Source organism: Euprymna scolopes, chromosome 29 (genome assembly GCF_053919585.1).
Source record: "Euprymna scolopes isolate OS-2025 chromosome 29, ASM5391958v1, whole genome shotgun sequence".
NCBI lineage: Eukaryota > Metazoa > Mollusca > Cephalopoda > Sepiida > Sepiolidae > Euprymna > Euprymna scolopes.
Genome location: NC_136510.1, coordinates 78,419,785 through 78,435,661, shown reverse-complemented (window position 1 = coordinate 78,435,661; position 15,877 = coordinate 78,419,785). Strand labels below are relative to the sequence as shown.

The window sequence follows — 15,877 nt, the reverse complement described above, 5'->3', positions numbered from 1 at the left end:
CTCAGTCTCCTCATCCATTAGCAAACACTCTTACTATTAAGCTACGAGGTGCCTTAAATAAGTTCATACACTTTTTTGTACAGACATTTAAAATTGTTATAGACTCTTGAAAATATGTTATTGCTCGAGATGACTGACCAATTTTTATGATTTCAGATTCAAATGAACAGCTACAGCAGAAATTGGAATACACGCTACTAAAGCCGGATTGTTACAGCTAGTCAATTTCAAAAATGCGATCTGTATGTGAGGACACTTTAGAAGAATGATATGCAATAAAAATCCATTTTAAGCTTGGAAAAAAAAATGCCACAGAAACATATGGAATACTTCAGACTGCTTTTGGACTATCTTGCATGAATCAAGCATCAATTTTTGAGTGGCATAAGAGATTCAAGGAAGGCAGGGAGTCTGTGAGGGATAATGAGAGGTGTGGGAGGAGTAAGTAAGTTAGAACACCAGAGTTGATTGGCCAAATAAAGAATTTCATGGATAAGGACCATCAAGTGTCTATAGAGACAATAAATGCACAATTTGGTGTCAGTGTGGGAACTATATAGAATTCTTTGCAAGGAACTGAAGATGCAAATGCACGAGTCCATAACTCCATCCTTTTAACAGACTATTTGACCAAGATGAGCATGAAGACCATCACCATCCCTATGGTCCAGATCTTGCTCTCTGTGACTTTTGGTTATTCAAGGAAAACCTTAGAGGCTATTATTAGGAAACAATTGAGATGAAAGAGAGGCTGTGATGAGGGGCATTGACACGCTCACACAAGACGACTTTCATGGAGCCTTCCAGAAGTTGTTGGAACGGTACAAGTGCATTGCAGTCGGAGGAGATTACTTCGATGGGGACTAGAGTTTCATGTGTGTACCATCAATGAAAGCGCCCATACGAAAAGGTCTGAAAATTTATTGAAGGCATCTCGTAAATGGGCGAGTTTAACACATAAACACATACCTTATGTTACAGTGTATAAGACGACCCTTAAAGTTAAAAAAATCATCTTTAAAAACCAATATTTCATAAGATACCGGGGAGTTCCAATATCTAACTTAGGTTAAACAAACATGGTTTCGTAATTTAGCAGTCATCCAATATAAATTTATTAAAATTTGCTCCAATCGTCTTATCTGACGGTCGCCTTATACACCGGAATATACTGTATATAAACACATTCATATGTCAAACTTTATGTGAATAAAAAAGAAAAAAAAAGATCACGTAGTTTAACCAAAAATAATTAATCAGTTAAAAAATAAAAACAAAACAAAAAAACAAACCAGATAATACTTTTTAGATTCTTATTTATTTATGATCCAGCAGTTTGAACGGCAAAAAAGGAAATTAAAAGTAAAATAAAAATTTTAGTGTTAAATACAAATAAAAGTGAGCTTCCCCCCTCAATTCTTTTTGTTGTTGTTTTCACTAAAAAATGGAGAAAAATTAAATGGAAAGAATGAATAATGAGTTAAAAGCTTGGAGGTTTTACAGCTACTGGTGATGAGAAAGAAACCACTGGAAATGCTGCCCAGTTGCTTGTTAACGGGCACCTGATATTCATTCAGCAACAATAGAAACTGAACAAAGATGAAATATGATTTATTTTTCTTTTGCTGTGGCATTGCGTCATTCTCCTTTAATGTGGACGTGGCCAACGAGGTGGTCCACCTCGCATTCCACGCGGTGGTCCACCTCCACGACCTTCAAACCTGGGTGGTCGACGTGGACCCATTCCTCGCATATTACCTTGATTCCAACCGCCTGGACCGCCAGGACCACCAAAATCAGCACCATGATCTCGGGGAGCCATACCTCCTCGAGGTCCACCACGTCTGGGTCCATCAAAACGAGGTCTTGGTCCACCTGGGTGACCACCATCAAAATTTGGACGAGGACCTCTCGACTGATTCATACCACCGCGAGGTCCCATAAAGCGACCTGGAGGTCCATGGTCTCGATTCATATCACCAGGACCTCCGAAACCACCAAACTGACCAGGAGGGCCCATATCCATACACCGTTCCCCATCAGGGAAGAAATCCGGTCGGCCCATTCCAGGATGATCAACCCGACCACCTGGTGGATTAAAACGCCCTCCCATTTGTTCAGGACGATTGTCATTAGAATCCATATCTTTATCTGGACGAGATCGATCTGATCGACGATTGTCCTTCTCTGGTTTGCTGTCACCACTGCGATCATTTTCTTCATTTGTGCTGTTTTCTGATTTGTCGGCTGGTTCAGATTTGTCGGTCCCAGTAGAACGATCAGGTTTGTCGGTGCTTGAAGCGGCACTGCGATCTGTCTTGTCTGTACTGCGATCAGTTTTACTATCAGTGGCAGATGAATTATTACTGCGATCAGATTTGTCTGCAGAACTGCTGCTACTACGTTCAGTCTTGTCGCCAGTACTACTACTACTACCACCACCACCACCACTACTACTACTACGTTCAGTTTTATCTCCCGAGCTACTGCGGCTGGATTTATCCCCAGACGTGCTACGGTCACTCTTGTCATTTTTGTCACCAGATGAACGATCAGAACGATCGTTTCCACGATCTGGTTTGCTATCACGGTCGGATCTGTCTGATCCACGATCTCCACGACTACTTTCTCTATCGCCTCTATCACTGCGATCAGATCTATCACGGTCAGATCTATCACTAGAACGATCAGAGCGATCTCGATCAGAACGATCTCCTCGATCTGGCCGGCCATCTCTGTCAGAACGATCAGAGCGTCCATCTCGATCTGAACGTCCATCCCGGCGATCTGAGCGTCCATAACTATCACGATCTGGTCGTCCGTAGCCACCACGATCTGGTCGTCCATAGCCACCACGATCTGGGCGCCCATAGCCACCACGATCTGGGCGTCCATCTGGTCGACCTCCCATATGATCTGGTCGTCCACCCATGTGGTCTGGTCGACCTCCCATGTGGTCTGGCCTGCCACCCATGTGGTCTGGCCTGCCACCCATGTGGTCTGGTCGTCCACCCATGTGGTCCGGCCTACCGCCTGGTCTGCCACCCATGTGATCTGGTCTGCCACCCATGTGATCTGGCCTACCACCCATGTGATCTGGCCTACCACCCATGTGATCTGAGCGACCGCCCATGTGATCAGGTCTGCCACCCATATGATCAGGCCGACCCCCCATGTGATCAGGCCTGCCTCCCATATGATCCATTCTGCCACCACCCATATGATCCATTCTGCCCATGTGATCAGGGCGTTGATGGGCATTATCTTGTCCACCGTCTGGATAACCACCTTGCATTCCTGAAGGCATATCTCTGCCTCCCAAGTTTTCAGGAGATTGGGCTGGCGGAACTGATGGGGTTGGCTCAGCATCACTCCATCTTGTTCTTCGCTGATTCTCTCCACGTCCAGAAGATTTTTTACCTTCATCCTTCGGCTTGGAGGACTGATAATCAGAATATCCACCACTGCTACCATATCCACCCATGCCATCGGATCTCTGGCGGTTTCCACCCTGCCATTGGCCACCACGTCCTTGACCGTAGCCGGACATCATTGAAGAGCCTGTAGACGACATACCACCATCATTTCGATTAGATGAGTAGTTTTGGTCATTTCGATTGTTTGGGTCTGGCCCTCCTTGCCCACCTGACTGATCATAGCCACCATACTGGCTTTGGTAGCCACCATAGAGCTGCTGACCACTACCACCACTATTCCCACGCTGGTTTGACTGATTATTAGCACCTCCATATTGACCACCTTGACCACTGTTATAATTGCTTTGGGCATCTGGATAACGAGTGGTACCATATGAATCTTGATTCCCACTTGTGTACTGGTTCGCTACCCCGCCACCAGCACCACCAGAGCTGTATTGGTTCTGATTTCTGTTGTACGAGCCTGATTGGTTACTGTTATACTGATTTGTCGGGTTAGTACTGTTGTTGCTATTGTAGAAATTTTGTTGGTTACTACGATACTGATTAGCTTGGTTAGTTGTTTGGCTATCAGAATAAGGGATTTGCTGATCGCTACTATAACTGCTTTGTTGTCCATACTGATTCGACTGGTTAGTACCATATTGATTTGCAACACTTGGAGTTTGTTGATAACTGCCATACTGGCTTTGAGTGCCGTATGCAGCGGGCTGTGCCGATCCGCTTTGATCTTGTAAGCCAGTTGAGCTATAAGAGCTTTGATCTGTCTGTCCATAAGAAGAATCTGCAGTAGTAGAACTACTATATTGTTGCTGCTGTTGCCGGCCATAATCAAAAGACTGACCACTACTCTGATAGGCTTGCTGGTCAGCATAAGGGGGGGAGCTGTATTGCGATGGCTGTGTACCATACTGGGACTGTACACCCCATGCTTTGGTATCTGGAGCAGGAGTGGTAGCCGCCACTTGCGGTGGGACACTTTGATTGAGTTGATTGTATGAAGAGTACTGGTCATTATAACCAACAGCTTCTTGTTTCACAGGAGGGGGAGGGGGTGGCGGGGGTGGAGCAGATGTACTCGCTGGTGGAGTGGTTCCATACCAGTTGCTGTTGCTTGCAGTATTGCCCATAGCACTGGTCCGTAATGCGGCGTCGGTGTCCGTACTTGTATAACTGCTCTGATATGACTGTGTACTATACGCAGGATTCTGGACACTGTAAGATGCCGGGGTAGTTTGATCACGACTACCCCACGCTCCAGAGTTTGTCTGATACCCGTAAGCTCCACCAGCTAGCTGAGTGGCGTAGCTCCCAGCAGCAAGGCCAGTTGATGCTCCACTGCTATACTGTGCTCCATATCCATCATAAGCTGCCCGATTCTCTTGCTTGGCATGTAGGTCCTGCCATTGTGGGGAATTCTCTTCCCCTTCTCCACTGTACTCTTGTTTGATAAAGTCCAGAGCACTGCTAGGATCCGGTTTTGCACGTTTTTCGGCAGGTTCAGACACGTCAGTTGCTGCAGGACCCCACCGTGATGGACGAGTTCCTTCAAATCGGTCTTTACCCCCAGGAGGTGGAGGTGGAGGTGGAAGTGGAGCTCTCTGACCCATGTTTACATCCATCTGAGGTTTTTCTGATTTAATTGCAGGATGAGAAGGCGGGGGACCTTGAGACATCCGTGGAGAGAATGACTTTGGTGAGGTCTAAAATATAAAAAGAAAATATATATTTTTTTTTAATTGGAAGGAATTTTTTTATATCTATTATACTAAAATTAAGTTGTTTTTTTTCTTACATTATTTGAATCACAAAATATATATAAAAATACTTTTGGATTTTGGGATTGAACTATGTTTAAGAGAAATCCAGTCTTAATCGTTCTAATAAGAACAATTTGTAGTTAACTCATACAGCAACTTATCTAAGTTTCTGTCTATCACCCTCCCTCACTGCATGTTATTTTGACCTCAATCGCTTTTATTTTATACACTATATCTACCACTATTTATTAACAGCCAAAGGTAATAAAACTAACTATAAAACAAAAGGGATTATATTATGAAAAACAATATGCAATATCACAAGTATTAGTAATATTTAACTATTTAAAAAAAGTATAAAGAGAGATGGAAGGGAAGATATATAGTGAACAGAAAGGTTCTGGATAATTTATTTTTTTTATTTATTCTTAAACATTGAAAACTGACATTTTCCTGTTTCAAAGAATCTAATCTGAATTCAATGGCTTACCCAACAAGTAGATTTTTTTTTTTTAATTTCGCAGCTGGTCTAAAGACCTACCAGGTAGTAGTAATTGCCTTATCATTCATTCAGTCAATTCATAAATTTATTTCATCTAATTAAACGTCTGTTGAGTATTTATACATCTCTCACATTTTATCCACTTTTAATTTAAAGGAGTTTAATGTAGGACCATTTACAATTTGTGATGGTAATTTATTTCAAGAATCAATTACCAATTGATTTAAAAATAAAATTATTATATGCGCTACAGTGATAACATCATGGCTGATCTTCAGTGATTAACTGCCACCATTACCGATTTCAGGTACTTTTGCAGCATATTGGTTCCAGTAACTACACTGACATGTGATCTGATTAACTACGTTGATGCCTTGATATGTTTATGCCTTGCATTTTGACATGGCAATAATCATAATTTGGCAGATAATTTGAATTTTTAAATACTCTGGTCACATGTCAATTCATATTTAATAAGATTATAGTTTTCAAAATTACAATATGCATATAGTAATCTGCCTATATAATACACTGTGTGGCAAATTATTAAGGAGATAACAGTTTTTTACCAGTTTCAGAAACTTACCAGTAGTTTCATATCAAAAGCTTCAGAAATGTTGGCAATGCTGAGCTGCACAACTGAAATTTTTATACTGTTTCGTGCAATGTAAACAACTTGCTATCGTAATTGCTGAATCCACGGTATTTGGGGTGTGTCAAATTATTAACAAGGAAGTTTGTTTCGTCAATAAAATGGGTCATAAAGGTGGTTTGAGTAGTTCTGAAAAGAGTACTATTACAGAACAGGTAGCAAAATGTAAAACTACCCTCAAAATATTGAAAATGGTAGGAAGGTACCATCAAACTGAAGAACTTTGTCAAGGACTTTACAAAAAGTACATAAGAAAGCTGATAAAGGTAAATCTAGAGTTGTTTCACACCGTTCTCTACTCCAAATTAAACGTGAAGTTGTTAAGGACCCTGGTCAGACAAGTCAAGAAGTGTTTGACCAAGTCGGATTGAAGAAGGTTTCAAAAAGTACTCAATATCGCCTTCTGAAAGAAGTGACAAAGTCTGTTAAGCCTGTGACAAAGCCTCCATTAAAAGCAACATCACATACAAAACCGATTGAAATGGGCAGAGGACAACATGAAAACGGATTTTTCCAAAGTTTTGTTCACGGATGAAATGCGTGTCACTCTTGATGGCTCAGATGGCCGGAGCAAGGGATGGGTCCTAGATGGATGACATAGTCATCAGCGTTTAAGGCACCAACAAGGTGGTGGTAGGATAATGATTTGGGTTGGGATTATCGAAAGTACTTAATTTAAGAGCAAAGACGAGTTGTGGGATGTTCTCTAAGAGGTATCGCGAGGAATAACTTGATGAAATCACAAATTTGACTAATTCTGTGGACCAACGTCTTTTACAAGTCATACATAAAAAAGGATCGCATACCCCTTACTAATTATGTCAATGTAGAAATTGCTATGTAGTTATTGTGTTCTAAGCATTTAATGTTTGAAAATTATTTCAATAAACAAGGTCTGGGTATATTGTTTTTTTTCCAAGCCTTGTTAATAACTTGACACACTGAAATCAACAGATATTCCTATCTTCTGCCATAGTTTCGCTAATACTGCTTTAAATACTTTTATTTTTTCACCTGAATAGCTGAATAGTATTGTAAGCACTTTCTCAAAATTTCATTGATTTTTATTCACTCGTTCCTTAAATATTTAAAAAAATGTAAACTCGTTAATAATTTGATACCCAGTGTACTAAGGATCTGGTTATCTTGTCTCTGCTCATTGGGTGATGTCATTTTGTGACATCATCCATTCCAACAGGTGGATAATGTCTTCCATTGGACCATCATGACATTTGATTTAGATGCATCTAACAGATACTGATGATTTAATATATTTTCAATCTAAGAAATTAAACAATTTCTTTAATATAAAAGAAAATATTTCAAAATATGTATTTTAGTTAATGGACAGAAATTATCAAATAATTTTTCTTAATTATTTTTAATATATAAAAAATTTCAATTTATTATTATTGAAATGTGATTAAATTTAAATAGCATTTTCACTTTAAATAATTTTGTTAAAATGGCATGCAGTTTAAGGACGTAATTAAACTTTAGTTTAATAAACTCTATACAGAATAAACAGGTGGACACATCACTAAAGTTAAGTGACATTGACCCTGGTAAATACTAAATGGGTGACCATTTTGGAATAACAGGTGCGACATATGAGAAAACTCTTTGCTTATTCCAGCTCTGTTTACAGCCATTCTGGACTTCTTGCCATTAGACAAGTAATACCAGTTTGGGAGAGGTGCAATTAGGATTGTGTAACCTGCTTCACTTAGGCACCTTCACAGGGAGTATTACTTGTCTTGAGAAAATGAACGAACCCTCTCCTTCCATTGTGACAACAACCAAACAATCCTGAAGACTGATTACTACACTCAATTGGACCAAATTGCTTACAGAGCAGAAAGCAAGTACCGTAAAAATCGCAATCATCTTCATTTGTCTTTTTTTAATATTTGGATTATAGTGTTTAAATTTAACAGAAATATTATGGAAATAAATTTCTTTTCAAATACTTAAAAATTGGTGAAAAATAAAATTGCATTTATCATATTTATCAGTTATTTCGTTTATAAACCAGCAGAATAATTTTGATGCTGTCCAGAAAATAAACATGCATATTTTTACAGCAATATTTATAAAATAAAACAATATCTTAAAAATAAAATTATAATATTAATGTTGTAAAGAGAAAACATCTAAATATTTTTTTTTTAATTTAACAAAAACCTTAAAATAAATGTTCATTCATCAAAGATATTTTTCCCTTACCTATACTAAAACTATATTATTAATATACTAAAACATTAAAACTGATAGATGTTTTCAAACACATTATTCTAAATAATAATAGTGTTATTATTGGCAGAGAAATTAATTTTGTTCATATTAACCAGACATTTTGACTTTTCCCAGCTTAACAAATTTACAACCATATGTAGATTTTCTTATTTCAAATTGTAACATCTGTAAAATTACATTCAATTATGGTAGCTGAGTCATTAAATTATTAACTGAAATAAATTGTTATAAAACTATAATTTTGTTAAAGCAATGTGTTGTCTTAATCTATTCATAAAATTATTGGATGTAAAAAAAAAAATTTTTTTTTTACAAAACTTAAAATTTTCACACATTAGGATTTGCTAAGAATTTTAAAGCTAGCAATTTTCTATCTGACAGATTAAAGACTTCCAAATTACTCTAAAAATTTTGAAGAGTCATGAAGTAATACATTCTTTTATTTATTTTTTTTTTAACTATTAAAATATTTCTTCACAAAGAAACTGAAATGCATTTTGGTGGATTTTAGAATAATTAGTCGCGTGCAAGCGACTCTTTAAGTCACTACGTCAGAGTTGGTCTGTCCGTAACACTTTTGTGCTTGGCCTTTTTGGTTAAGATCAAAGGTCTGTTAATAGATGCTGTTCTTAGCTTTTTAAGTTTTTCTTGGCCTTTAGGCCAAGAAAAAAGTGTAGTATCTGTTCTTACTACATGCTGTACTTATGTTTGTAACTGTGATATAAAATGGGGGATCAATTTTCTGTATTAATTTAATGTAAAATGATCACCCACTTTACAATCAGTCAGTCTCAAAGTCATTCAAATCATTCTCCAGATCATTCAAGTTGTTTTTGAAGGATTCCAGTTATTTTTTAAGCATTCAAGTCATTCTTAAGGTCATTCAATTCATCCTTAAGTTCATTAAAGTCATTCACTTTTTATTTATTTAAGTCATTTCAGCCCATTTTTCGATCATTTTAAGAATTTCATGTCAATCCTACAGTCACACATTCATTCATTACATGAGAGCACGTGACTAATGGCTATTGGCCTTGTTTTCTTTTTAACTTTATTTTATAGTATCATACTCAGTAAATAATTGATCGAAAGTAAAATAAAAATTCTTAAATATAAACACAGGGAAAACACTTACATAAGAAAATTGTGGAGTCATCAGAAAGCAAACTAGTTTAAATTGTAATAATTTTTAACACTTACCAAATTTCCTAATGTCAATTGTAAATTCTTTTAGTTAAAAAAGAGAAGAAGAAAACTTACTTGCTCTGTATCATGTTTGAACACCTTATCTCGAGCCGGGCGCTTGTTCTTGCCTTCTTCATTGTAACTGGAAACAAAAAAAAAAAGTACAAAGTTAACTGATATTCATACAAGTGGCATACAGTTTTACAGTGGTGACGTTGGTGCCGATGGTATTATATAACAGATCTGGAAGGTAGAAATAAAAGTGGAATAGTCAAGTCAATCAAAGTGGCAGGATACAAATCAGAAATGAAAGTTATGTGGAACAAGAACAACGAGGCAGTTGTTATTGTGGCAACAAGTAGGGCAGCAGCGATAAACAAATTGGCATATTACCGATCAATCGGCCTTTGATAATCGGACGATTAACAATTAATTGGTTTTCTAATGTTGATTTATCAGCAAATTTTGTTCTTATAAATGATACTAATATTAATTTACTCATATTGTAAACAAAGACAAGTTAACTCCTTTTATTGCTTGCTGTGAAAATTCACCGAAAGGACATGTACCGTCTATATCATATTTTCAAATAACGGACATAGCTTGTTGCTAACATGAAGCCATTTGCAACTGGGTTGACTTTGAGGCAAATAGAGATAAGCATATGGATAAAATTTTCTCTTTTGCTTCTTATCAAATTAACATTATTTTGTACTTTAAATTACTGTCAAAGAAAATTACTACTCTTTCAGTTTTCATGTTGAGCAATTGTACAGTAAAATTGCAACTACATGCGAACCGAAAAGAAAACGTTCTTCAGACTTGTTGCTCATATTTGGATTCGTGCTACCATTACATTTTTTTTTTTTTTTCTGGTTTTGGATAATGTATATTTTATTGAGATAAATTATTAATTAGATATCAGGCATAAATAATTTAAATATGTAAAAAATTAAACAACCATAAACCATTATGGTAACCAGTTTCTGCTGGAAGTATTCTGATTTCAATCCCAAGAATACATTTGTCTGCAAGTTATGCCATGCAATCATATCAAGGGGTGGCAATCCAGCAAAATCTTTTACAACAAATAATATGTTAAACTACTTCAGAAAAGTTTGAGAAAAAGCAAAAGTTGCAGATAAAGTAAACATAATGAATGTTCAGTGGCAAACATTCCAGGAACAGGTGGCAGCAACTAGAGGCCTCCAGTGAAACCCCAAATTACTATAGAATCTACTGGCCAAGAAGAAAATTTAGGATTATCTGATAGGAGAAATTATTACTGTTGATATTTAACCATATTCTGTAACATCTGGCATTGGATTTAATAGGCTTATTGCAAAACTTTGTTCAAATTACTGTATTTCATCAAAAAAGTATATCACTGAAAAAATAATTTCAGATATATTTTAAAAAGTAAAAACAGAAATTCAATTAGCAGCATTTCTTTGACTACAGGTATTTGAACAGCTACTACAAATAATGCTTCCTTCTAGAGTTTGGCAGATCACTGACTTTCAAATGACTTTGAACAGTGCAGAGCTGTGCTTGAGTGGTTCCATTCCCTGGTGTACACACAGGTGCAAGAATAAGTGAAGAATTGCAAAATATTCTGGAGAAGTATAAAATCTCCAATAAAGTTTAGCAAATTAACTGAAATACAGGATCAGCTTAATTTGGAAAAACAAACTCATTCAAAATGTGATCACACAATGGAATTCAACATATTACATGCTGAAAAGGAATTTAGAACAACAAAAAGCTCTTTATGTATGCTGTTGATAAGATTCTTACTGTAACAACTTATCAATGGGAACTTGTTCAAAAAATTGCCCAGTTACTTGATCTGAAATCACTAAACGAAGTAACAGAACTTATACCATATTGACGATAATACCTACAATTTTAGCTCTGAGGTTATTTTTGTCAAAAGCTGTCCAATCTAATTCTGATATTTCTGACTTTAGTGGAATCCTTCTTACCAACAATTCAGTAAATCAAGAAAAACAATTATTTATTAATGATAAAACTTGCGACTACTTTTCTAGATCCCAAATTCAAATTTAAAAAACAATGACATGGAAAACGCTATTAAGGATTGGATTCTACATCTACTTTCTACTGATGATAATGAAGTAGAATCAGTATATCCTTCAATCTCTGCTGAGGATCAAGAAGATGAAAGTGAAATTGTATCCGTTTCAAGCCTTTTTGATGAATTAGCTTCAGATAAGCGTAGAATAACAAATCCAAACTGAGCAAGTAGAGGCCAAGTTAAATCTGAATGCAAGAAATTCTTTCGAGCACTTATAAGTGCTCAAAAGAACTTGGTCATTATGTAGCTTTATCACTACTTGCAAGAGGTGACAATTTCAGTGGTAGAACAAGATACAGGAGACACTTCTGAGGAGTTAATTGGCTTCAAAATGTTTGATAACAGCCAAACACTTAACATGTCGTTAAATTGGCAGTTACTGTGTTAATATATAAAAGCTATCTGAGGAGTTATTTGGCATTGATGAAATGGTTTAAATTTAATAAGTAATTAATCAACCGATTACCAATTAATCGTCAAAGTGGCCGATAAAGGCCGATTATCGTTTACCTGCCAATTACTCGGTGCATCCCTAGCAACAAGGATTATTGCCGTCAAGGTAACCAGCACACCCCCTTTTTTCTGTAGAGAAGAAGAAGGCTGTTTAGGAAGTGTTTCTGGGAAACAAACAAAAAGAAGGCTAAGTAAAAGGAAAAAACTTAAAGCACCAAATTAAAGACACCCAAAAGAAAAAGAAAACAAGAAACCATTTATAATGTTAATACAATGCAAGATGAGCCCTTTTTTTCGGACCAATAAAAATATGTGTGCAATTTATATTAAAAAAAAATCCTTTTAAATCAATTCAACATTATTTTTAAAATCAAGAAACGAAAAAGTGAACACATGAAACAACTTGTTCTTTTTACATTCAGAAATTTAGTGCAAATAATGAGTTAAAAGAAAAAATTAAAAAAAAAAAAAAAGTAATGTCGGATGTTCGACATTAAAAGTAGAAAACAGGTAGGGTGGACAAGGGGGAAGGTGTTGTGATTACTTACTGCTCCACAAGTTTCTGAGCCCTTTCTTTAGGCAACTCAATGTATTCTATAGTATCAAATAAGGTTTTGCAATCATAGGGCAACGAGAAGTTGGCCTTCATTTCAAGGACAGCTTCCTCTGGTACAACTTTACCTACAGAATACAATCATAGTTCAGAAGATTCGATGAAAACAAATACATAGCAAGAAAAAAAAGGCATTTTAATTATTTTATATTTCACACATAATGGTTATTTCCAAATTAATGTTTTTATATATTTTTGTAAAGCAAAAATTATGAAATCAATCTGTAATTATTTAAAATTTTGATTACCTTGTCGCATTTTTTTTTTCATTTAAAAGATTGACAATATGTACGAGTATCTAATTATCAGAATAATCATGACAAAAACAGACTTGAAAAAAATGTTTTGTTTTAGTTCAAATATAAAAACAATCATTTCAAGTTAGAAATTAGAAATAGAATTGGATACTGAAAAATTAAAAGTCAATAAATAGTAAGTAAAATAAGTTATAAAAAAGAAAAAAAATGTAAAAGTACTTGAAACTATTGGTTTGAAGTTATTGATCTCATACAAAGGTATTAATTATTTTCTTCTTCCCACAAGAAATCAAATTATTCAATTGTACATTCTGTGAAATTATCAGGATATATATGAATCATCATATTCGGTTTAACAGTGGCATATGTTTGACAGCTATTAGAAATTGAATTCCAAACTAACCTATCTTTAACGAGGTCTTTGTCCATCTCAACTCCACCTTTGTTTCCATGTTTTCCTTGACCTTCTCTGCCAACTGAATCTGCCACCTCAACTGTTCTACATGTACTAACCCAAGAACTCTCATCCTTTCTTTCAACGTTACCAAACCAACAGAATCCCAGGTTTTGCACACATTTACCTAAACTGTGCAGATTTAATTTTCCTCAGAACTGGTCTTTAAGACTCACATTGCACATCTATCGTATCATTTGTGTCCATGCAACACATCTCCCCCAATTGTCATTTTCCAGGTTTCTCTTCTATATATTACTAGCCTGGATTCCTGGGGTTGCCCGGGTGTTTGGAGGTGTGTGTTGGGAAAAAAAAAAAAAAAAAAAAGTGGTAGTAGGCAGGCAGGCTCAAACCTGTACCACGAAGGTGGAAAAGAAAATGAAAGAAAATCCAACGTCTTAGCCATGACCGGAAGCTTGAAATTAACCAAAGTCAATCCAACGGTGAAGATGACTTGCTAAAATGTCAGAAGAAAAAAAAAAAAAAAAAAAAAAAAAAAAATCGACCTCTCCTTGTACAAAACGGCAGAGTTTAGGGTGAAGGAATTAATGTTTTGGGCCAATTTTTCGATATTTATCATCAGAGACATCACGCTTCAAAATGATACCGACCTTGTCAGGATCCATCGCCTTTGTCAAAAGTTTTTGCAAGATATGCAAACATACATACATTTAAACAGACAGCTGAGATTTCTATTATAGATTGCACTGTATACACATAGCTGATAGACTTTTCTTTTTGTCAGCAGTGGTAATGCTCTGCTGGTTAGTGATGGAAGAAGTTTGGGCAAGAATAGTTAATTTGTTATAATACTGGCAGTAACCCGTCAAAATTCCAGTTACTTTCTTCATCCGTTTGTTGTATGACATTCACCCTAGGCAGATTGAAGCGGCTTCTTCCAAAGGAGGAAGTGTCAAGGGCACATAAAATTCACAGGTTATCCCCAGTTGGCTGTATCTTCATCTGCATCATTTACTATTAATATTTACCTTGAAATAATATTAACACATAAGACATTAAGAAAATTGTTTTTTCCCATAAAAATAATTATCATTTTAATATTCTTTAAATAAAATTATTGTTTTTAAAAACAATATTCTATCTTATTGCGAAAAAGTGTAGCTAAATATTTACTATTAAATTTGTTATAATCTAAATCATTTCAAAACAAGCTTGTCCTTCTTACCATACCGACTAAGTTTGAGCTAAATATTCTTTAAATGTCTCCTTTTTAAAAGCAACTGGAGGTGTTAAAATTACATTAAAATAAAAAGAATGCAAAGAGTAGGTTTTTAAAATAGCTCAATTCAATGCGATGACAAAATTCCATCTTAGCATAATTTTAAAATGAATGCAGCTGCATTCACATGCAACAAAACTGTCACAGCTTCTGAACACATCCCATACAAAATCAAAGTGGAAATTTTTGTCCTTTCTGTAGTTTAATATGAACTTGAATGTGTTAACTGCACTGTCAAATTACATCAGAAAGTAGAAATTTTCTAAAAGGCACATCATATGTTTCATTACCTATCATAATCTATCCGATCACATCAAAAGTTGTGAAACCTCACTGGCATCCCATCAACATTGTCCGTCATCAAATGTAAAATCGTAAAGTTCTTTACCCAGACTAAACTTTTCAGTATAGGAGCACGTGAAATTTGCAATTGAAGGCATGATACAAGGAATCCAGTCGAAAGGTTGGCAAAAAATGGGTTGTGAATGGACAAACATGAACACGTGAACACTTTGGATCAAAATCACAAGATTTGGAGACTCAGTTATGTTAGTGCGTATTCTGCAGTTAATGGAGAAAATGTTGAATTATATAAAGTCGAAATAAAAAATGAAAAACAAAAACATATGACAGCAGTTAATTTTCAATTGATTAACTCATCTTTGATGATTGGACAATTTCATTTCTTTAAATGAACTGGAGATAAAATTCTCTCTCATTTACTGACTACAAAAGAAATGTTACATTTTTTTCAGAATTGGAATTATGCTATCAAAAATAATTGAAAGCGGAAGCAAACTAATATTTAAGTTCAAATAAAGTAACAACTAACAGAACAATGTAACACTGTTTCTGTATCCTTCTTTTAATATCTCAACTGTCAACATCTGTCTAAAACGCTTCGGTTAGATATGATCAAAAACTCCAACCCAAAGTTTGTCTATTTTTGTTTACAGTGAATTGCAACTTT

At 35.7% G+C, this 15,877-nt stretch overlaps 1 protein-coding gene across 2 annotated transcripts in view; it reads right to left on the bottom strand.

The window, feature by feature from the left end:
• Positions 1–1,299: 1,299 nt before the first annotated feature.
• Positions 1,300–15,877, bottom strand: part of LOC145252736 (uncharacterized) — an 81,176-nt gene continuing 66,598 nt past the window's right edge. For both annotated transcript variants that reach the window (XM_080112603.1, XM_080112602.1), the window contains exons 10-12: positions 12,892–13,024; positions 9,868–9,934; positions 1,300–5,140 (exon numbers count right to left, since the gene is read on the bottom strand). In XM_080112603.1, the coding sequence (XP_079968729.1) occupies positions 1,649–5,140; positions 9,868–9,934; positions 12,892–13,024 (3,692 nt within the window). In that variant the 3' untranslated portion in view covers positions 1,300–1,648. The remainder of the gene's footprint in view (positions 5,141–9,867; positions 9,935–12,891; positions 13,025–15,877) is intronic.